The sequence below is a fragment of the Balaenoptera acutorostrata genome, chromosome 18, assembly GCF_949987535.1.
Source record: "Balaenoptera acutorostrata chromosome 18, mBalAcu1.1, whole genome shotgun sequence".
Lineage (NCBI taxonomy): Eukaryota > Metazoa > Chordata > Mammalia > Artiodactyla > Balaenopteridae > Balaenoptera > Balaenoptera acutorostrata.
Window position 1 is genome coordinate 32,617,077 of NC_080081.1, and position 24,947 is coordinate 32,642,023.

The window sequence follows — 24,947 nt, forward strand, 5'->3', positions numbered from 1 at the left end:
TTTGCATGGAATATCTTTTTCCATCCCCTCACTTTCAGTCTGTATGTGTCCCTAGGTCTAAAGTGGGTCTCTTGTAGACAGCATATATATGGGTCTTGTTTTTGTATCCATTCAGCCAGTCTATGCCTTTTGGTTTGGGCATTTAATCCATTCACGTTTAAGGTTATTATCGATAGGTATGTTCCTATGACCATTTTCTTAATTGTTTTGGGTTTGTTTTTGTAGGTCCTTTTCTTCTCTTGTGCTTCCCACTTAGAGAAGTTCCTTTAGCATTTGTTGTAGAGGTGGTTTGGTGGTGCTGAATTCTCTTAGCTTTTGCTTGTCTGTAAAGCTTTTGATTTCTCCATCAAATCTAAATGAGATCCTTGCCGGGTAGAGTCATCTTGGTTGTAGGTTCTTCCCTTTCATCACTTTAAGTATATCATGCCACTCCCTTCTGGCTTGCAGAGTTTCTGCTGAGAAATCAGCTGTTAACCTTATGGGAGTTCCCTTGTATGTTATTTGTCGTTTTTCCCTTGCTGCTTTCAATAATTTTTCTTTGTCTTTAATTTTTGCCTCTTTGATTACTATGTGTCTTGGTGTGTTTCTCCTTGGGTTTATCCTGTATGGGACTCTCTGCGCTTCCTGGACTTGGGTGGCTATTTCCTTTCCCATGTTAGGGAAGTTTTCGACTATAATCTCTTCAAATATTTTCTCTGGTCCTTTCTCTCTCTCTTCTCCTTCTGGGACCCCTATAATGCTAATGTTGTTGCGTTTAATGTTGTCCCAGAGGTCTCTTAGGCTGTCTTCATTTCATTCTTTTTTCTTTAGTCTGTTCCGCAGCAGTGAATTCCACCATTCTGTCTTCCAGGTCACTTATCCGTTCTTCTGCCTCAGTTATTCTGCTATTGATTCCTTCTAGTGTAGTTTTCATTTCAGTTATTGTATTGGTCATCTCTGTTTGTTTGTTCTTTAATTCTTCTAGGTCTTTGTTAATCATTTCTTGCATCTTCTCAATCTTTGCCTCCATTCTTATTCCGAGGTCCTGGATCATCTTCACTATCATTATTCTGAATTCTTTTTCTGGAAGGTTGCCTATCTCCACTTCATTTAGTTGTTTTTCTGGGGTTTTTTCTTGTTCCTTCATCTGGTACATAGCCCTCTGCCTTTTCATCTTGTCTATCTTTCTGTAACTGTGGTTTTTTGGGGTTTTTTTGTTTTTTTTTTTTTCCACTGATCTTTTTTTACTGTCTTTATAGTTTTGCCTGTTCCAAAATGTCATATAGTTGGATTCATAAAATTTATTTTTAAGACATATTTGCATGCTTTTGTGAAGTTCAGTTTGACAGTAATTATAAGAAAATAGGAACAAAACTAACTTCTTATACTTCCGTTTTGGACATTTATTGTTGTGACACTATTTTTTTATCTCATTTGACCAGGTAAATGGGATTTAAGTGGCTTAATATCTTGAGTACAAATATTCTCATCTAACAAATGCGTTTGAGTCTTCAATGATTACGTTATGTGGTAGAACACAATATTAATTTACATGTAACACATTATATCCATGTTCAAACGAGTTTGTTAGTCTTTTCGTTGGTTAGGAATGTCTTCTATTAATTTTTTAAATGCACAAATAGAAATGCCTCTGTCCTCTACCACCCTGTAGGAGAATCCTCCCCACCTCAGGTATGACCCTAACTTTACAACACGTAAGTGCCAAACCAGAATTTCAGATGTGCAGTCAACTGTTAACATAAATTGATTGCTTTGGGTAAATAATATGATTCATGAAAGCCCTGGGAAATAAATAGGTCATGGAAAAATATAATAACTAGGAAATAAGGAAAATTTAGGATAAATTTAAATGCCTGTATTGAATCCTTTTAGAAGGCTGGCATTTTCAATTTGAATGTGAAAGCATAAAAACATAAATGTAAAAGCACAAAGAGTCCATTATGTTATGCATATGTTCTGAATTTTCTTAAGGAATCAATTATTTCTTAAACCAGCATTTGAGAGATTGAGATAAAGCAGTTGAATTAAATATTCATTGAAATATCTTCCTCTTTAACTCATTCAGTACTTTTGAAACCAAGTTCCAGATTTTAAACGTAGGATATTTCTACTTGTTGCCTTTTATTCTCTCATCCGTACTTTTAGAAAAATTATAATTTGTTTTTCCTTTTGTGAGTATACTTTGCTTTAATTTTTTTCTTGGTCAGGTTTACAAATTCACACTTTTACAGCAATTGTAGTTAAGAGTTTGCTCTTAACATGAAGAATAAGGAAGAAAAATCACTAGGCTTGAAAGAAAGGTGAATGATGACCATCAGGGCCCATGGGAGACAAATTTTGAAAAATAGGCCTTCGTTTTTAGTAAAATAACACAATAGAGAGGAAAGCGAAGTACTTGTTTCTTCACAAATTGATGTTTGGTGCCTTTCACACTTTGAGCAAAAATGACCAGTCAGAGTTGAGCAGGTTGCTTGCTTGAACCATGGTGCTCGTAGTTTTAAATTTTCATTTACTAATGTGGAAAACTAAGACATGTACCTACTGTGCATTTCACGTACAAAGGAATTCTACCCTTGAAATAAAGTGTATTTGCATTTAAAATAATGCAGTGTAACAAAAGCTCAATGATAACAGGATATGGAGTCATAGTTTATTCCCTTTTTTTTTAAATTAATTTATTTATTTTTGGCTGTGTTGGGTCTTCGTTTCTGTGCGAGGGCTTTCTCTAGTTGCGGCAAGCGGGGGCCACTCTTCATCGCGGTGCACCGGCCTCTCACTATCGCGGCCTCTCTTGTTGCGGAGCACAGGCTCCAGACGTGCAGGCTCAGTAGTTGTGGCTCACGGGCCCAGTTGCTCCGCGGCATGTGGGATCTTCCCAGACCAGGGCTCGAACCCGTGTTCCCTGCATTGGCAGGCAGATTCTCAACCACTGTGCCACCAGGGAAGCTCCCCCCTTTTTTACATGAAGTGCACAGTAAGTTTCTTTAAGCACCTCCCATAGAAAGTGCACATTCAACTACTCACCAAGTCAGTGAAACTTACATAAACTAAATTTCTACCGAGACACAAGAAACAAATACAGCTCTACTATTTTCATCTCATGATAAGACTGTTGAAGAATAGCCAACATCCCCAAACAATTATTTTAATATATTTATGTATTATTGTCATAATGGATACCAACTGAACTATGGATTGATAGGTGATATTTATATAGTGGAATTAACAAATCAGACCAGTCAATTAAAATGTATTCCGTCACCTATTACATGCTCATCCTGTGGGCCAATCTAATTAAGCTAAAAAAAAAAAATAGAGAAGAAAAATTTGAATAATGTCAAATGACTGTCTTGTGCATTTTAAGAGAGGATGTGTTTGTTTAAAATTTTATGTGGAACCTGAAAATGCTTACAATATTTCTGCATGTTCAGCTTACTTCTGTAACATATATCTGTTTGGTTGTTTAGCAAACACTGCCCCTCTACAGGGGCTGTATTATGTGATCCTGCCTCAGAATATATCTTATGCTGAGTTCATGGAGCTATAGTAATAGATCAGGTTCTGTTTGGAATTTTTGCTCTAAAAGGGGAAGCTCATTTGCTTCTGTCCCACAATTCTCAGTATTACTTAAAAGCACTTAATGACCTAAATTCAATCTTTACAACAATTGTGTGAGTTTGGAATTAATATTACTCTTTTATAGGTGGCTAAACGCAGACCTAGAGAATTTTAATGATGATACCATGACTGTACAGCTAATAAGTAACAGGGCAGGTCATGAATTCAAGTCTTTTGTGTCCAAATCAAATTTTCTGTCTCTAATATTAACCACATAACAGGCTATAAAGCGGATTCTTATAACCGTGAAGCCATGAGCTATGTAACAGTAGGCAAGTCACTCTACAATCTTCTAAACGCTGCCATGAAATGATTTCTCAAAAAACTTTTATAAAGTTGAAAAGATAAAATTAAACATAATCTTTTTATGCTTTAAATGCTGTTTGCTGGCCTGCTGGCTGGATGGATAGATGAATGGAGAGATGGATGGATGGATAGATAGTTGGGCACATCCTTTTTGTGTGTGTGTCTGTGTGTGCGCGTGTGTATATGCATAAATATTATGCTAGTTCTCTAACAATCCCTGATGCCATTAAAGATGAAACAGCTTATAAATCTTGGATAACATTTAGCAGAATATTACCCAAGTGGTCCTCAACCAAACGTAAGAGTCTCTGGAGGGCTTTCCAAAGATGAGGTGGTGTCCGTATATTTTTTTTCTCCTTTTAAGATTACCAGGTGATCACAATACATGACAAGCCTTAAAAACCCATATTCACTTGAGGACTGTTATAAGATTCAGCTGATGGCAATGGCTGACTGTAGGAAACACATCAGGCACTCTGAGTACTCACACAGAGAAAGTTTTAGATACATTTTTGCATTTATTCAACAAAATGCCTAAAGCTGAAGTTACATTTGAAAACGTTTATTCAGGAAAAAGATGATCTCATTAGACCAGCTCACATGTAATCCCCAGATCACTGAAGGGAATACGTTCACTAGAATATTGTGCATTATATTTTATTGAGTGGATTATTTGGAATCAAACTGGCCTTCAGACTTTTGAAGAAATATTATTATGCAGCAGTATAATCCTATTTATATTTATCTTTAGGTTTTTCACACACCTTTTTTTAATGAAGTATAATGTTACATTTACCTTGTCAGACTTCTGTGTGTGTTTATGCATTTATTTCTTAAGGTATGAAAGGCTGAAAAATTACTTTATTGCGGACCCCCTCCAAGAAATATTATATCATCTCTTGGAAAATGAAATTAATTACTCTCATTGTCTTTGACAAAAATGCAGCATGCCCTTCAATCTTCACATCCTTAGAAGGAATTCTGTTTCTGTTGATAATATTAAATATAGTTTAAGTGTTTGATCATCTTTTCCACTCCAGGGTCATCAACGGCAGAAATTCAGCTAAAGTCACTGCTCCCAGGCAAAAATCTTGATGGGCTTTTATTTAAAACAAACAAACAACAAAACAACAGCAATGCTTAGCGAATGCTGCTGTGAGCCATCCGTCAATGTTGTATCAAGAATTGAGTAGTTAATGACCAAGGGCAGAATTTTAGTATGAAATCCTTTCTTTGTTCTTTTTTACAAAATTTTCTTGTCCTAATTGTGCATAAACCATTTCTTTGTGATATCTGGTCTTTTCAGTGTCCCTGCCTCTTAGAGGCTGTTTCCTGGTAACATAGCCATATCTTTTCTCACTTTCTCAAATCTATGTAGTCCTTTTATTTAATTTCTAACTGCTCTAAGTGCTGCTTGTTTGGTGTTTTCCCGTGGTTTCCCCAGCTTTCCTTCTCTCTCTTGGCTGCTCTCCCATTGCTACACGTTTATGGATTCATGTCTCGGAAGCAATGTGTTTCCATTTTCCACTCTCCAAAAGCCAAGAAATGAATTCTAATAATGATTTCAGGATCAAGCCTTTCAGGTCTTTTCTTTTTCCTAAAAGGAGGAGGACGCGTATACCTCAACTGTTTGGGAAACATATTTATGCAGTATTGCTGGTCTTACGTGTACGTATGTGCAGCTTGAAGCTGGAATTATGGATGGTTTACTGGCCACATTATCACAGTAGAAGTGATTGGTATGGGCTATGAGAATATATTAGGTCAACACTGTAAACGGGTGAATGGTATGATCAGGGTTTTGTCCTCTTTATACTGATGAGGCATTGTTTTTGGATATGCTGGCTGCATTTCAAGTGCTACATATGAAATAGGAACCAGCATGTGCGTCTGGGATGTTTACACTTATAAATTCATGCATAACATGTCTAACGTTCCCAAATAAGATACGTCTGTTGTCCAAAGGTTTGGTTGATACTTCCTAATTTTTATGAGCACTTTCTGTATTTTGGTTTGAGCTCATGCAAAAGCTATATAGTTCTCAAGTATTTGAAAGCACCTAGGGGCTCTTAGTATTTGGTCTTCCTAGCTTTCTGGTATATACAGCAGAATTACAAGAAGAGTGCTCTTCCTCTATTGTTGTAAAACAGCTTAAGGAGTAAAATTTTTTTTTACTGAGGGATTAAGCAGATACCTACAAAGTATGGACTCGTGTTCATAATCTACAGAAGTCTTAAGCAGTTTGCAAAGCTCAGTGAAGCTTGATGCCTCAGAAGCCATCTATTTACAAATAAGCTCCATGTTTACCTCCTGTATTGTCAAGCACTCTTTCATTTACTTTATGAAATGTTTCTACAACGATGAATTGCACCTCAGCCTTTGGTTTATAAACCTATGTTAGAACCTTGTGTCTAAGTATAATTAGGAAGAAAAAAATTCGTGATGGAAATAGTCACTATTTCCAAAATTAGAATTTTGGAGAGAAATTAATCAAGGCTATATTTGAAAGCAAACTATGATAATTTGTGCTTAATGACATATTTTATAATTTTAATGACAAACCAACTGGGATATTTTATGAAAGCAGCCTCAACAAAGAATTTCTATGTGGGTATGACATACTAATAAGAAACATCCTGCATTGTTCTACAGAGAAATTAAATGATAATACTGAGTACAGACTGAAATAGTGTTCTAGTTAGAAGAGTAGATAATGCTAATAGCTTTTTATAAAAGTTGCTCTGTTTATGGTGTTTCTTTTCTTTTGTTTCTTAATATCTGAGAATATCTAAATTCTTATTTCTCAATTTCAGCACATGAAATGAAATCTTGTCATTTAGAATTTTATGCAGTAGATATTTTGGCTGCTTCATTTTGATATTTTCTAATTCTTTTCTTTTGGTGGGTAAGTAACCATGTTAGCCTAGAAGCAAAAAAAAAAAACAAAACAAACAATAAAATATCAACCCATTTTCCTGTTTAGTTGATCTGGTACCATTGTTTAGCTTATTTTCTTTCTTTTCTCATTGTTGCTAAATAAAATGCCCTTGCACTATTGTATTTTCTGAATGGAGCTTTAATTTATATTCTATAAAGAAAGATTTGAAGAAGCATGTTTTGTTCCTTTAAGTGTATGCTCAAGCTTTGAGGGGACTAGCAAACCAAAATCTTTTATTAAACAAAGAATGAAATGAACCAATTTAATATAATTTTAGGCATTGTTGTTCTCATACCATAGTGAAGCTGAAAAAAAAAAGTTTTGGTCTTCATATAATAGAACAATAATGTCTACGTTAGCCTGGTCAAATTAGATATAACCAAAAATAATCTTTTGTAGTCTAACTCTCTCTGTTAAGGCTAGACGGACACCTGCTAATTTGGGGGCCATTTTAGGCCTTGGAAATAGACATTTAGTAACTATTTCTTGAATTTATGAGTGAATAGGTATAAAAATAAATTATATTCATGCTCAGTAATAACACACTGAGCCCATTAGTCTGGGTGGAATCTTGGATTCTTTATTATTATTTATTATTAAATTTTGCTCCTTAAAACTTGAAAGCATGAAAACAAACTTGGACAAAATTATTATCATTGTCTTAAATTACACAGCACAAGCATAGGTAACTTAAGATTTACAGAATAAGCTTTTCCTAAAATTATTTCCTAAAAATGTCTGTTGTAGTATTTCTGTATATTATTTTGAGAAAAACTTTTTCATTACTGTGAGCTCAGTTATAATCCAGTTATTAGAAATGGTTTGTATTCAATAATTTAGCAAGCAGGTGTGGGAGGTTGGAGAATTTTATGCCCTGTTTTAATGCTCAAAATGAGAATGGTACGATGGCTCTTGCACCAAATATGAAAGTTGAAATGTCGTGGTGAGTTTCCCCCGTGTTGTTGCCAGGTAATATTACGCCTGCAGATTTATTAGAGTGTTGAGTAAAGGGTTAGAATCATGAAATTGTAGAATTTTAGAGCTGGAAAGGCTACTTAAGCTTATCTAATCAAAATTCCCATTAGTTTATAACCAAGGAAACTGAGACTCTTAAGTGCAGTGATGGGTCAGACACACAGAGCGAATGTTTTTAATTGAAGAGGTTGTATTTATGCTGTCTTAAGAAGATAATATTTTGCATTCTGAACGGGTCTTTCAGAGATTTTATGTAAAATCGCTGTTCATTTTTAGGTTCCTGTGTCTTCTTTTCTCCTCCGTAGTGTATTTCCCTGGATTTTGACAATGATGTCTGTTGCTCTCCCAGTCGTCTTACTCTGTTGTGCTTTTGTACTCTCCACTTTAATTATGACGACTGTCTAAGCGGTTCTTCAGATATTTGGAGAGCGAATTAATGTTCTGTAGCAATAAGAGAAAAAGTAAAAAACATTCACGTCATCAATCATAACTCTATTTTTCTCCCCACAGTCTCCAAACGTCCACAACTACCCCGATATGGAAGCTGTTCCCCTGTTGCTAAATAATGTGAAAGGGGAACCCCCGGAGGACCCGTTATGCGTAGATCACTTCCAGACACAAACTGAGCCAGTGGACTTGTCCATCAACAAAGCCAGGACGTCCCCCACAGCCGTTTCCTCCTCCCCCGTTTCCATGACAGCGTCCGCCTCCTCCCCGTCTTCAACTTCAACCTCTTCGTCGTCTTCTAGTCGTCCAGCCTCATCCCCAACTGTTATAACATCAGTATCTTCAGCATCATCTTCGTCAACGGTATTAACTCCAGGGCCCCTTGTTGCCTCTGCCTCTGGTGTGGGAGGCCAGCAGTTTTTGCACATTATCCATCCCGTTCCACCTTCAAGTCCCATGAATTTACAGTCTAACAAACTGAGTCACGTTCACCGCATCCCCGTGGTGGTCCAGTCGGTGCCTGTTGTCTACACAGCTGTGCGGTCACCTGGAAATGTGAACAACACTATCGTCGTACCACTTTTGGAGGATGGGAGAAGCCATGGCAAAGGTAAGAGACACAAGCAAGCCTTGATTTGTTTCAGCAGTAACTCTTCATTTATTCAGTGAGCGGACCCTAAGTCGTAGGCAAACACACTACATCCAAGGAAGTTCTGTGCAGAACGGCACAGAGGAGCCAGCAGATCCACTGCTGAGTAGAGCACAGTTTAGTAGAAAATAACCTCATATTTATATAGGTATATGCTTCAGTATTACTTAGTCCATATTTCTATATATCAAGTCATTTAATGTCAGAATTCAAATACCTAAATTTGCAAAATATTTTTACCTTCAAGTGCTCAGATAGAAAGTTCAGTCTATAGTCAGCGTAACTGCTTGTGAGATGTAAATGTGTAAATCCCTCGTAGAAGTTAACCACTGTGAAATTTTTAAAAAGTGTGTCAGGATGTTTCTTCTTTCAGTTGTTCAGACTGGAACTTAACTTGTCTGGCAATAATATAAAATTCCATGAAGTTCCAGTGGTTGGAACCTGATCGATCATTCACTTTTGAGTAATTTGTAAATTAAGTTGCCATTAAAGTAATTCTAAAGTTAGGTGTTTGGCTACAAATGTGTTATGTAGTTTGAGTTCTTATCTTCATACAAGTCTAAGTTATTATTTTAAATAGCGGAAGCCTCCATATGATAGAAATCATTCAAAATGCAGTATTAATATTTCCTTCTGGGGGTTAGAAGGCAGAAAGATACTTTGTTACATGACTGTATATAATAATACCAAGTTAATTATATATGATAGACAGCTGATCATGAAGTTATTTTTCTTCTTCTAAGTTCTTTTTGCTTCATTTTTAAATAGAAGGAATTGTAATAATATCATGGTGTTGATTTTTCTTCCCTTTCTATGAATCTAAAAACATAAGCCACCCTTCTATAGAGATGTAAAATGCCTATAATTATCAACTCATATGTGTGTATTTTGTCTTCAGAGCCTAGAAATGACGATGGATTAAGACCTAGATTGCATTACTTTTTGCTTTGATACCATATTACTTCCGAGGCCCATAATTAAAATATGATGGGTGAATACATAAAACACTGCCTTCGTGTAAAATACTAGTAAACATAGTTGTTTTGGTTCTTGTATAAGGTAGGATTCAGTGCATAGGAATAACATTTGGTCGTGAACTTGGAGAAATTTTTGCAAACATACATTACAAAATTGTGCATTCATCTTTTGCAAGTTACTATTTTATCTGCTGTGAGTTTCTTCATAGCACATGACAAATTTCATCTTCCCAGTTTTACCACGTGAAAAATCTTGTGCTTTACAGCAGTCAGAGGTTTAAACTGCAAACTTGAGATCCAGACGCTCTGCTTACCTGACAACCTTTTTTTTTCTTTTTTTTTTTCTTTTTTTTTTTTGGTGCTTTTATGGGCAAAGGCCAGGAAGTAGTCCCACCACCATCTTTGTGAGCAGGTAGAAGAAAAAGAAGTGAGTCTTTACATAGATTTTTCTTGAGTCAAACCTTCTTTGATATTACTAATACTTCTGATCCAAATGAGCTAATTGATTTGAATAATAATAACATAACTAAAGGCCACATTAGGTATTTATTTTCTTTTATAATTTACAGATGTGCTTTAAATTTTTTAAGAATTAGGAATTAACAACTAGAAAAATTATAACCTCGTGTATTACATTATATATGTGTATGTGTGTACACCACAGAACCCAATCTTTTTGCAATAACACTTATGAAAAATATTGCTTTTATTGTGAAGGTGATTGATAAGGATTTTAACACTGCTCATGACCTGTTTTTACAATTTTCATGCTCTAATGAAGGAGACAAAAGAGATATCTCTCTTATTTGCCATTATTTTATGGGAGAGATTACTTTTATTTAAAGTTTACTGCTAAAATTTAATTTTCTGGAAAATTTATCTTTGCAGAAGAACTGTGTTAAGTAAGACTCATGCTGTAATTTGTTCTCTACATGAGTATATTTGTTAGTTTCATGCAGTGTTTTCTATTCAGTAGTTTCCTCATGTCAAGAGTAAACATTTATATAACCATAAACACACTGAACTATAACGTGAATGTTAACAGCATGAGATTTGGGGTCAAGGTTGTATGGGTTCGAATCCTAGTTCCCTCACTTCCAGCTTTGGACTGGGCAGTAACTGGGCAAAGTTATTTAATTTCACTAATCTTCATTTTCTTCAGTGATAAAATGGGAATAACAGTATATATCTTGGAAGATTATTGGGAAGATAAAGTAAGAGCTTATGTGTAAATGTCTAGCACTGATCAACTATCAATAAATGTTTGCAGTTATTTATCATTATTATATCCCCCCCCAAAAAATACCTGAAGCAATAATGTTCAGAAATTTTTTCTCTGTCTTATAAAAACAGAAAGTTGGAGGAAAAAAGACTTCTTGAATTTAAAAGTGAAAAACTGCTTCCAAGAAGTTGGTATAGAAATGCTTCTCAAAGCTGTTACAACAAATTATAAGGGATGAGAGTTTAGGATGAGAAATTGTCTGGAAAATCCCATACTTTCTATGTTTATTAGTTTATATTAAGTTTTTATAATCCCCACGTTCTACAAATATTGCTACAGCATTTTATAAGTTTTTTTATTGTTTAATTGATTAATTAGATGATGGTAAAATTGTCTAGTGGAGGAGGCCTGCCTACCTCACAGAATGAATAAAGGAGAGGGCATTTCAGTGATTCCTCACGTCTTTATTTTGCACATATGCACTGGGCACTGGGCCAGCAATGCAATGGCTGGGTGATAAAGGGAGCCCTATTTCCATTCTCAGATAGGACTTGTATATCTGGTATGGATGAGCAAAAGAAAATACAATAGGGGAGTTGTTTTTTCAAAATGCTACTAATAAAAATACAAAACTCTTATAAATGTAGGTGATTGTACTAGCTAATTACCTTTAAAGTTGGTATAACATATCTGGTCTGTGGTAGAGAAATAGATTACCTTACAGGACACTACACAAGGGACTGTGAATGAATACATCTGTATCTAAAATAACATGAATTGAGTCATTTGTCCATTCACGTATTTATTGAGCATCCCTTATGGATCAGGTATTTTATTGGCACCAGAGACATAGTGTTGAGCAAAACAGATGCTGTTTCTATCTGAGTGCTTGTAGTCTACTGGGAGATTTTGACATCAAACAGAAAAATCGTACAGTTAACTGATAACTGTGGACAGAGTTGGGTTAAAATGTAGACCAGCCATGGATGTGCCTAGGGCAAAGAGTTTAATTATAACTGCAGAGAGAGAAAGTTGTATATGACAGAAGTATTTTCATACAGGGTGTTGTATGTGGTTGGAAAAAATGTTTTTGCTGAGATGCTCAGAAAGGGGTGTTCGGGGCTTGGGAGCGTGGTGGGCTGGAACTTCCGCACGGTATGCTCGGATGTGAAAAAGCATTCTAATGAGGAGAGAACTCCAGCCTATCCAGTATTTATGGAATATGGTCTAAAGGAATGGCAAGTCGTCAGCTAGCCCAGGGCACCAACAGATCTCAGTTGGGTCTTGAATGTAATCTGTGATATGAAGGAAAATGGCATGATGTTCTGGAAGGCACAGTAAACACAGTGCAGACTAGAGCCATCAGAGGGGTGCTGTCAGAGAAGGTCTCCAGAGGAGGACATTTTTCTGCTTGATGCAGGACAGAGTAGCAGTTAGCCCCTCGAAGTGATAGTGCTGGGGGGTAGAAGGCTCTCCGCGGAACCTGAGACCTGTTATTTATAAACAAGACCCTAAAGGGATGATTTGACCTTGTAAAGGAATTTCAGTTCAGCCTGGGGAAGTTTTTGGTAGATTTCCCCAGAGATTTTCATTAGTTTTTACAGATATTTAGCAGCAGGAAGCATAGAAGGTCAAAACAAATCACAGGCAAAGTTGTTCTTTGTTTGTTATTGCCTTGATGGAAAAGTAGGCACTTATATGGTTCTCTTTTCCTTCCTTCCTTTTGATTCACTGATAAGGTGAGGGAAAGAGTGTTTAAGAGAATGCAAGTGAAGAGAGCGTTTCACGGAGGGACTCATCAAATGTATCAAAAGCTTCTAAGGGGCCAAATAAGGACTAAGAATGGAGCATTTCGGGAGGATGGAGTTTACTGGTGACACTGTGTCAGTGGAGTGGTGGGGACAAAGGGCGGACTGAAGTGAGTTCATGTTCAGATGGGACGTGAGGCAGGGGTGACAAAGTCTAGACAACTCTTTGGAGTAGTTTTGCTGGAAGAGTTTTGGAGAAATGGCATGATAGCTGGAGAGGCATTTACGCTCTCAAGGGAGGAATTTTAAAAGAGGCAGAAAGTATAGCATATTTGTATTCTGTCAAGAATAATCCAGTAGACAGTTGAAAATGGGTAATTCTAGAGAGGGAAGAATTACAGAAGCAAAATTGTTAATTGCACATTAGTTGCTTATATAATTTTGTGGAAGTAACCTGCATCTTGCAGTAATTAACCCAAATTCTAAAGACAATTTATTAGATTGACACAAGTTTTAGGAAAAAAGATACATAATGGAAAAGGAAAGAAAATGCAAAAAACAGCAGATAATGATCTAGGATTGACAATGAAAAGCAAACAGGAGTTCAGCAAAATGTGGGTTCCACTGAGAATTATAAAAACGATACCAGCATTAATATGAATATAAGATCAAACATTTCTCATTCACCACATACTGGAATGTACAGAATAATTCAAAGAAAAAGGTAACCCCCAAATAATTTGTTGTTTAAAGACATTTGTATAATTGAATATTAATAGATATTACATTTCAGAAACGCAGAACACTTAAAGAGCAAGGCCGTAGCCAGTCTGTGACCATCCAACTAAAGAGCTAAAAAAAAAAAAAAAAAAGGATTTACTTTCTCCCTCCCATATGTGAGTTAGTCCTTTCTCCATGGAGCTAAAGGAACAGGTGATATCACCTTGATGCCCAGGAATGAGGCTCAAGCAAAGGGGTGATTGACCGATGGCTTTGAAACAGCCAGAACTGAAAAGTCAGCTGGGTATTTCACTGTTGCCCAGTTTTCTTCCCTGACCACTATTGCATCCTTCTTTGCTACGTTATATAGATGGTCTGTTGGTCTGTCTTCTCCCCCTTTCCCCATATTGTCTTCTCCTTAGCCACCCAAACCCACTGGATGTCCCCGTGGCTGTAAAAAAGGAGATTGCCCAGCAGAAAAAGCTCAGCTCGTTTCCTGTGCAACCACATTCTTTTTCCTGAAAATGCAACCCTACCAGAAGTTTTGCAAAACATATTTCTTGCATCAAGACTTTTTATTATAATGGTGTCATACTTGAAAAATAACTCATTATGGGTCATAAGTGCATTATTCCTGACTTCAAATATTTATAGGATAAGATCCTTGAGTTTAAAGTACTTTTTCCCCCAGATGTCTGACTAGAGCCTGTTGTTACTGCTGTTAAGAAACCAGCAGCCATTTGGGCATGTCATTTCTTTCGTCATCTCCCTTAATGAAAGCGTGTTATTTTTCTATTATTTTTAGATGAAGTGAGGAATCTTCCAAAACTATACCTTATTCCCATAGCACTGGTTCAGGAATTTCAAAGGGCTGTGGCTGTGAGCAAATCTGAAATACTCAAACCCTATTTCTTCCTACAGGCTTTTGCTTTTCTCAGCAGCCCACAGAAAGAAGCCACAAGTGTATTTTTAGTCCTAGGCCATTTATACTTGTGAAGGGAAATCTGGTCATTGCAGTGATTGCTGCAGAGCTGGTTGGAGGTTATGACTGTAGCTCCTGACCATCTAATGCAACTGGAGTGTTGCTCCCATGAAACTCTCCATTTCAGATCTCTTTGTGTCGCCAGTTTTCTTCACTGTCAGCTTTCCCAGTGTTGATGTTTGTGGTATCTCATTTCAGGTCCAGGTTCATTTTGTCACAGACTTGCTTCTCCTGTCTACCTTACACATGACTGTCCTCTTTTAGTTCACCATTCAATGGATTCCTGGTATCATCTGTCCATAGGACCAGAATAGTCCAGGGCAGCTGACTTATGCTCATGTATATGGTTGTCTTGGCTTCTTGAGTGATTGACCTACCACAGCTTCCTTTGGTAAATGTATTCTTCTACTTATGCTTAATTAAGTATGATAACTACTAGATACAGATTCCTATTTTAAATCTGAATTTAATGTTTATTGACAAACCATCTAGTTACTCAATCTTTTATTGTTAATTTTTTTATGTTGCTTATTGGGAAGCAAGACTGAACGGTTGCTGACTTTTGGCTTATTATTCTTGAATTTAGACTTTGATAGGACTTGAGTGTTTTATTACTGTCATTATAAGACAGGAACATGTCAAATAGTGAGAAAGGCAGCCAATATTTAAGAAAAACTGAATTTTAAATAGGAGGTCAGAATATTTTATATAGATACGTTGGTCATTTGTTGTTTTTTTTACCTGATTTTCAACAAGGAGTAGAAACTTATCTGTATTTTTTCACTTCCGGGCGCCCATAGGAAGTTGAATGGATTCCATCAAAAAAATGGCTTCTTATATGCTCTTGTTTATCTGAAATACCCACAATCTGTCGACTCCTCTGTTTTTTCTGGCATAGACTGGGTTAGGTCTAAAATTTGATGATAATAACTGTCTTGAGAGAGGAGACAGAAATTGTATGTACTGTTCTAAGAGAATTAGCAGAAAAGAGAAAACTGTAAATGTAAACTGTAAAATGTCAAGGAATGAGTTTGGCTTTTCCCCCGCACAGTTAAATAGTAAATAAAATTACAAAGGGGAAAAGAAGAGAAAAAAGTATGGCCTGCAGAGGGGATCCACATTAAGAGAGAGGTGATACTTCATTCAGAGATAGATATTATGTAAGGAAGCAAAGATAATAGACAGGAGACAAACCCATTCAATAGATAAAGTAGCTAAAGCAAGGGGTTCCCAAAGTGGAATTTGTGTCCATTCTGTTATAAAGTGTTACCTAGCATACCATTTTAATTTGTTAGGTCAAGTGCCTCCTATGATAAAGTGGTCTAATTTATATTTAAATAGATAGATGCTTAAATGTGATATATTACTAGAATTTAGTCTAAGGTTAGTCTCTATATTCATTTTTCACCACACTTGAAAAGTTTTCTCTGATAATATTTAACACATTGAACATTAACATACTGGATCTTGAAATATAATATCTTTCCTTTCCTCTATAGTTTCCTTTTTTAAGAACAAGTTTTTTCTCTCCTGAAGTCATGTTCTATTTAAATATAAAGCTTCTAATTTCAAATAGTACAGGTGCTGTTATGCTGCAAGGAAATTCTTATTTTACATATCAGATTGCAGATATTTATAGGATTCTTTTGATGATGTTTGGACTTATATACTCATTGCAAAAAACCTTTGGTTATTGGATGGATATATCTATATATAGAGAGATATAGATATCTATCCTTATCTGGATATATCTATATAGATATAGCTATTTTTTGCAAATGGGCATTTTACCTAGTGACTCTTAAGACCTGGAAAGAGCAAATGAAAGAAGGAAGAATATAAGATCCAAAAGGGAAACTTGGTCTTAGAATCCTTGCCAGCACTGTTTTAAATTGGCTTTTTAATTATTTATAACCCTCTGGCTGTGGTTTCTGTCTCCCGATTTTTTCTCACTCCCTCAACAATAATTCTTTTTCTATTCCAAGCTCTGTTACTGTTTTCTCAGCCCCTTCTCTCTGCCCGTTCTCCATTGTTAATGGAGAATTTGATTAACTGTTCTTCCACTTTGTGTTCTTTAGAAAAGAACAAATTGATATTTGTCTTTCTTTCTAATAAATAAAAGAAGAGCTACCAATTTACAGAATAATCATCACGTACTCCATCTTTCCTCCAGCCACCTTCATGTGGGGAGAATGCTACTTTGATCATTGGCCAGTTGTATGTGTTTTTCATGACCAGGCGTCTTCACCATCGTTTTTCTTCATTTTATCAACAAATGTTTTATGGACAGGTTATATGACCAGAAATGTCACTATGGCGATTTTTAAAATAACTTCTCTTAAAAGCCTGCTTTTTATTGTACAATACACTAAAATGATACTGTTCACACTGTGAGTCGTTTTCCTGTTGATGAATCTTGAAATCAGTTTATTAGCTTATAATCAGCATTTTAAAGAAATTAAATAGGATGGAATTGATTAAGAAATATGGGAGTATCACCCAAATAAGTATTATATCATGAAACTTTTACTTCCATACATGCAAATGCAGTACTGTGTGTGTCTGTATACTGTCTGTGTACTGAGTCATACTGAAATACGTATTTCTTACTGTAGTTGCTGTCTAAAAAGTTTGAACGAGACTGCATGGAGTTCCGTCACCCTTAATTCAGATTCTTCCCTCCTCCTTTCTCTTTTTTTCCATCTCCCTCTCGAATACCCTTCTTGATTCCACCTTCTTTTCTCTACCCTCGCACTCTCCCATCTCCCCTCCCTTTCTGTCTTCTTTCTTCTCCCAGGTGTCCTTCTCCATCTCCCTCCACCCTTCACCATTCTACCTTTTCTTGAAGCTTGATTCTTCTTTCTCTTCTATATGTAACCAAATCACCTATCCCAGAAGTGATGTATTATGGAACTAAGCAACCTATATTGAAAATGATAGCCTTTGTACTGCCATCTAGTGGTGGAATTTTAAAATAATGTGAACGGAAAGAGTTGGAGGACCTCTACGGAATCAAGTTATTTCTTCAATGATTGCTCTCGGGTTTTCCCAGCTGGTTTAGGGTTGTCAGGGAGTGCAGTGAATATGCTCTTTTAAAGTGAAACTTGAACATGAATTTGAAACCTAACTTATCTACTTTGTTTTAAGAAGCATCCCTTCTACTCACTTGTCCTGCTTCCCATCCTGCACATTTGTATGTGACTTCTGTTTAGTAGAAATAAAATGCTACTTTCTATGTATCTGTGCTTAGTTCTTTTTGTAACTATGCATTGTGTTTGTTGGGTTAGTGGACACACGTATATGCCGACTTTTGAACTATTAAGTTTTATTGAATGTCATAGAGAAAAAATAAAAAGAGAGTTATGTCTGGGACGGCAGGACTGCAGGAAGACAGAAAATAGGAGAATTTGGTGAAACTGATAACTGGGAGTAGCCCTTGGAGAATTCATCAGAGAACCGCCTTCTCAACAGCTAGGGACTTAGGAAAAGCTCAGTAGAAACAGAGTAGAATTCGAAAGATATTCCCATGGTATATGGGTTTCTCAGTTTCTCAGTGCGAGAAAGACCTAGTGGGACTGGGGTGACCTACAATAAGAATAAACTTTTCTGTTGACAAAAACTGTAGTTGCTTATGTAATGCAGTATATATTATTATAAATCCTCACTCACAGGATAAAATAGGCTGACATCTCCCAAAATCCATCTGGGCCTCATTAGCTACAATTTTTGCAACACATTGCGTTGTGCCTGACACTAGTCAATGTTCAATAAATACTTAGTGAATGAACAAATGAATTAATTAATGTAGGTGCAGTGTTTTATATGAGGTGCTCAGTTAGAATGCCATGGCCGGTGCTGGTCTCTAGTCCTAAACTCTAAACATAAAAGGAACCCTTCCCTGTATGGTGAGGTAGAAGAAGCAACAACATAAAGTGGAAACCAGCAGGGTTCCTCATATCCCCACAGTGTGGATCCTACCACCCCTCCCCACCAGGCTGTTGCCATTCCACTGAATATGTCTCATGTCTCAGCCAGCATTTCCATGGATTTTCATGATGACAACTCTCCCTTTATCCATGTAGTTTCCTTTTCCTGGACGGCCTTTTCTTTCTCTGGAAAAAGACCTGGTTCAGATGCCTTCTTTTCTAGAAAGACACATACCAAATTGTATTACAATTTATGCCATACATATACACCTACACATAGATATACATATATGTAAAATATATTCTCTTGGCTCGATATATTTGGCTCAAATATATTATATATAATATAAAACTTTATTATAATGGTATCTATATCATGGCCTTACTGCTTTGTCCAGTGTCTGGCACACAATGAACAATAAATGTTTGCAGAATGAATGAATATCATTCCCAGAGCTGTTACTCTCTTATGTCAGTGGGCCATCTGTAATTCCCTGGTGTTTTTGAGTATATTGTTTCTTCTGTTTCCCAGGTTTGTTTTATTTCATTGCATTTAATATTGAAGAATAATATTTGGTGGTACATTATAGATGCTTGATATGATTTAGGTTTTAATGTTTTCTGGAGTTGAACCCCTGTGGGTGAGACATATTCTTATGGCTTCTGAACAGTCTTAATGAAAAGATATTGCTGTATGAAAATTACAGCCAGTTCTTATTTATTGTTTTACTCTCAGGTAAAATAGTTTACCTGTGAAACTAGGATAAATAATGGCTTTGATTGGATCTAGGCAATTAATAGAGTCTGTGAGGTTTCTTATGTAATAGTAATGCCAATTTCATTTCCCAGTCAGGGTGAAACAAATTACACCTCCTATCCCATTGCAGTTAACTGTGTCAGCATCACAGTACCATTAAAATCTCAATAAAATCTGAAAACTGTGGAGTATGGATAATCCCACTATAAATTGTAATAAAAATTACCCCTCCAGACTCTATATTCTCTCCATGAGGTTCATAGACACTGTCTCTTTGTACATGAAGTTTTATGAAATAAATCAACCAGTTCTCCTGTCCTTACCAGATAGCAAGCTGTTTTGATTTAAAAGCTGATAACGGTACAATCAGTTTTTGGTGTTTGCAGTGCATTTTAAAAGCATAAGTTTCATCTACCAAACCTTAAGTAGAAGGAAAATGCTACTTTTATTTGCACTATGCACCGAATGTCTCTTTGTGAGAAAGAATAAATGACATTTTTACCATGGTGGGGCCCGTTGGTTGCAGCCATAAAACAAAGATTTCATTTCTTTCCACCAATCTCTAATTTTAAAGATATATTAAGCAAACCCAAGCACAAATCTAAAACAGCTTTGCTGAATTGCTTCAAATGTTCTGCGTTTAGAAGGAATTGTCAATTTCATGATTGCATTTTTGTCTCATCTGTGCTGAATCCAAGAGCTCCCTAATCATCTCTGGTGTGGCCTTTGTTAGGAGTAGATGTTTCGTCAGTCCTCTATAAACACAGAGCCCTGTAAAACAGAGGAAACCCTCCAGAGACTTAGGTTGTAAATCTGCAAAGAACATGAATTAGACTCTGGAGGAAGTCATATGTTATAATAAAGGTAAAGTAGGTAGCATTTGACGTGAAAGTTAAAGAAGCATAAGGCTTTGCTACTTGGAGTAGGCAGAAGTATTCCAGCCAAGGAAAAGAGTGAACAATGAGGACAGAGAATGAAGGGTACGTAAAGAATGAAGAATAGGGCTTCCCTGGTGGCGCAGTGGTTGAGAATCTGCCTGCTAATGCAGGGGACACGGGTTCGAGCCCTGGTCTGGGAAGATCCCACATGCCACGGAGCAGCTGGGCCCGTGAGCCACAATTGCTGAGCCTGCGCGTCTGGAGCCTGTGCCCCGCAACGGGAGGGGCCGCGATGGAGAAAGGCCCGCGCACCGCGATGAAGAGCGGTCCCCGCACCGCGATGAAGAGTGGCCCCCGCTTGCCGCAACTGGAGAAAGCCCTCGCACGAACCAAAGACCCAATACAGACAAAAATAAATTAATTAATTAATTAAAAAGAAAATCCTTAAAAAAAAAAAGAATGAAGAATAGTGGAGCTTTACTGAATCTTAGGCTATAAGGCGCGCGCGCGCACACACACACACACACACACACACACGGCATAGGGTATAACATATACATTGCATACGTGAATATACTATGAATTACTTATAGGGGAGGACCTGAGATTCTCCTTCTCTGAAAGAGAAAGGCTTTTAACTCTTAGTTTAGATGTACTTCTTACATCCTTTGTGAATATGACTCTGCTGTGTGTAGAGAGGAAATAGTGAATAAAAATGGCAAAAGAAAAATATAGGAGAGGTATATTTCTCAATTTTTATTTTTATAACTCATGTCCCCTGAAATGTTGTCTCAATAGATTTTTTTATGTATTCCCAATAGCCACAAAAACTGTAGCATTTCACTTTCTGTAGTTTTCCTTAGGAAAAGAAGTTACTGATTTTGCATTACCAATCTACAGATGCTCGAAACCCTCTGAGATTCTCATCTGCCAACCCCCCTGTCCAAATAGGAAATTCCCTTCATCTGTAGGTGGACTAAGGGCAAAAGAGTGGCAACTAACAAAGGAGGTGTCAAAATTATTATTAAGATAAGAACTTGAAAAATCACAGCAAGGTCTTTCGGGATTGCAGTAAATAAGCTTACACAGCTCTTTAGTTCTTGGAGGTAATACTTTATTACAGCATAATAATTGCTTTTGAAATAATGACCATTAGTAATGAAGGAAATGCTGACTTATGGTTAGTCTATTTGAAGTAGGAGACAAAGTATGTAATAATTCTTGTATTTACTAAAAATCATTTAAATAATTAACCTTTATTGAACGCTTATATGTTCTTTGTGCTTTACAGACATCAATCATCTTTAAGTCTTACAGTATAACCAGTGTAGAGGTATTATTGCCTGTCTTTTACAGATAAGAAAACTGAGACTCATGTACCTTCCTCTACTTCTTATAAGGTCACAGCTTATTAGTGATAGAGCCTTGCTTGAATAAAATCACAACTTTTTAATACTTTTGCCATACTTTGCCATAATTAAAAAGGCATGCCTTAGTTATCTGGAGAATTTGTCAATATTAAATAGCCCAATTTCATATTTTTTCAAATTAGGTACATTGTATTTTTAAATCATTTTATTTTTGTCAAGGTGTAAAATGTTACATATGAAATTATCTATATATAAAATCAAGTATGGGCTTCCCTGGTGGCACAGTGGTTGAGAATCTGCCTGCCAACGCAGGGGACACGGGTTCGAGCCCTGGTCTGGGAGGATCCCACATGCCGCGGAGCAACTAGGCCCGTGAGCCACAACTACTGAGCCTGCGCGTCTGGAGCCTGTGCTCCGCAACAGGAGAGGCCGCGGTGGTGAGAGGCCTGCGCACTGCGATGAAGAGTGGCCCCTGCTTGCCACAACTAGAGAAAGCCCTCACACAGAAACGAAGACCCAACACAGCCAATAAATAAATAAATAAATAGATAGATAAAAATTAAAAACAAAACAAAAATTAAAAAACAGACAATGCTATACACTCCTAAACTTAAAAAAATAAAAATAAAAAAAATAAAATAAAATCAAGTATGTATATGAATTGCATGAGGTAATTCCATGTTGCTAAATATTGACATTATGGTACCATATTATGTACTTCCATTTTCTCCAGCATCTCGCAGCATTGAAAACAACAGCCTCGAGCTATAGGTTAACATTTCCTAGGTGCAGGGCAATTTTGTCAAAGTGTGGTTCACTGAGTTTCAGAGATCGACATCTGTGTCATTTTTCGACATATCTGGTTCCTGCCTGGAGCTCTCGTGAGCAGGGAATTGGTTAGACAGACATGTACAACACAGCTGTGACTGTTCTGTCTTGCCTCGCTCTGGTAGTGGTTATTTTCTGAAAAACACAAGGGGAAACTACAAAATAAAGATACAGCCAGCGTTTATTAGTATTGTTATAATTATATTTATTTTTCTTAGATTAATGAGTTCAATAAAATTCTGAGCACTAGCCAATAACTAATAATCATTACAACGTTACAGCTTTAGAATTATCCTAGCTTATGTAGCAGATGTTCCAAAATGCCTTCTTTCGAATTGGAAAATAAATTCCATAAAATGTGTGTTTGGTTACAGAGAATAGCTTCAAAGTAAGATCTGACATTTTCCAGTTTTTGTGTCAGTTTCTCTTCAGAATCTCATATACTATTTTTCTATGTTTTTGTATCAATAGTTCTCTTACTGTTTTATGAAGTTTAGCAGAGAGTAAAATATCTTGTATGCTTTCCAAAATTGATTGGTATCATGATACGTGCTAGCAAGTAGATATTAAATATTTTCCAGCATATTCTCGAAGTCATGGTTGTCATGGAACATGACCCATTTCTCATCTAACAAATGGGCACTAACTGGTGAGCCCTTGCTTCCTGGCATCGTTGTGCCCATTGGTATGATCAACAGTAATCAAGGTACTATATACTTCCAATTTATTACCTCATTATTTACCTTGCAAGTAGGACAACTTATTAACAGACCCCTTTATTTCCTTCCTTGGCCAGTTGAGATCATTTTTCATGTTAATCACCACAATAAGCCCCTCACACTTAAAAACTAAACCCTTTTTCAGCTGTAACTTAAACTAGTTTTATCTATAGAATTTTGCATGATCTGATCTAAGAGGAAAGTTACAACTTTTTCAGTTCATAAGTCTAGATAAGCCACTGAATGGTTTATAGTGATCTTTCAGTGTCGTGCTCTGTATTTTTAATTATGGTAAACACTGAGACTAGAGTTATGCTTAATCAGCAGGAGTAAGCTGTCACACTCAGACTCTACTTATTAACACTACTTATTCCATACCTCATTCCAGAGACCACATAAGGAATATTGGCCATGTTATTACTATTCAGCCAGTGGGCGGTTTATTTAGAGGGGCTTTGCATATTTGTAAGGTACAGGGTGCAGTGGTCATCTCTTATCTGGGCATGTTAGAATGCACTCAAAGAAGAGCTTGGAACTGTACCTTATTTAAGCATGTATATATAGATATAAATACATGAGACGTATGTATGTATATATATTCATATTATAAAATGATACCACCTAGAAACTGTTGTATTTAATACTTTGTAAACTAAATGAAATTAGTTGACTCATTATATAAACTTCTTGAATTTTTTTCCCTATGTTGTACCATTTAAATAGGGGAAAAAGTCTTCATATTTATGGATTATTGAATGAATATGATAAGTATAAAAACCATTTATTTTCTTTCTTGCTTTCTTATTCTTTTACCAAAACTAAATAAATTTGAACTACCAGATTAAAATTTTAAAAAAATATTTAATTCTTATTTATTTACACTTTTGCCTTACCCAGGAATTATCCAATGTATTCCTTTCCGTTCACTTACTCATTTGATTAATGCACATTTATGATTCAGCCACAAGTTCAATGCACAGACAATGCCCACAAGAAGTGCATAGTCAAGTGGATGAAGGAGACAAATATAGTGAGACAAGTGCTGTAATACAGATAAGTGTAGACTCACAGTGATATATCATAAAGGAGCACGAAGCTGGGGGGTTGGAAGAGGGTGGTCGTGACTTCAGGAGAAGGGTGTTTCTCAGAGGAAAGTGTTACTTATATTATCCACATAAATGAGGAAGGAAAGGCAATTTAAAAAAAAGATGCAACGTCCTGGAAATACAAAAGAGCATACTGCGTCCTGGTAGGTAAGGAGATTATACAAGTAGATAGGTTGGTATGGTTCAAGTGAAGGGTGTTTGTCAGAAATGGAAATGGGGTTCCAGGGGTATCCATGGATCTGGTCATCACAGCCCTGGTATGCCAAACTAAAGAGTCTGTATTTACCAAACACCTATTAGGGAGACAGACTTGTAAGTAGATGGGAGTAACACGGTAATATTCAAATTTGTGGATGAAGGACGGAATATAGTGACAGTAAAGGAAAGGAGAAAAGTTAGGAGGCTATTTTGGGAAGCCAGGTAAGAATTCCCAAAGGCCGTTGCAGAGGCAGTATGAATTGGACATCTGATGGACAGAACTCATTGCCCAAATGGATGTCAAGGATGAAGGAAAAAATAAATCTAGGCTAGTTCCCAGGTTCTTGTTTTGGCAATGTTGAGAAAGTTCTTCAGTGGAAGAATATATGAATTGAAATATTGTACTGAGAATTTTACCCAGAAAACAAGGCAAAGTAAAAAAAGATTGACAAAAATATAAAAGAAAAGTTAAGGGCGTGAATTGAAGTGTTCCAACATTTATCTAAAACGACTTCCATAAAATAGGAATAGATAGAATACGATATTCAAAAAAGCAGTATTCAGAGGAAGATCTGAGAATTTT

The 24,947-nt window shown here is 36.4% G+C and overlaps 1 protein-coding gene across 4 annotated transcripts in view; it reads left to right on the forward strand.

Annotated features, from left to right (window-relative positions):
• Positions 1 to 24,947, forward strand: part of KLF12 (KLF transcription factor 12) — a 478,511-nt gene that overhangs the window by 310,592 nt on the left and 142,972 nt on the right. For all 4 annotated transcript variants that reach the window (XM_057532951.1, XM_007186207.3, XM_007186206.3 and 1 more), the window contains exon 4: positions 8,348 to 8,894. In XM_057532951.1, coding sequence (XP_057388934.1) covers positions 8,348 to 8,894 — 547 coding nt within the window. The remainder of the gene's footprint in view (positions 1 to 8,347; positions 8,895 to 24,947) is intronic.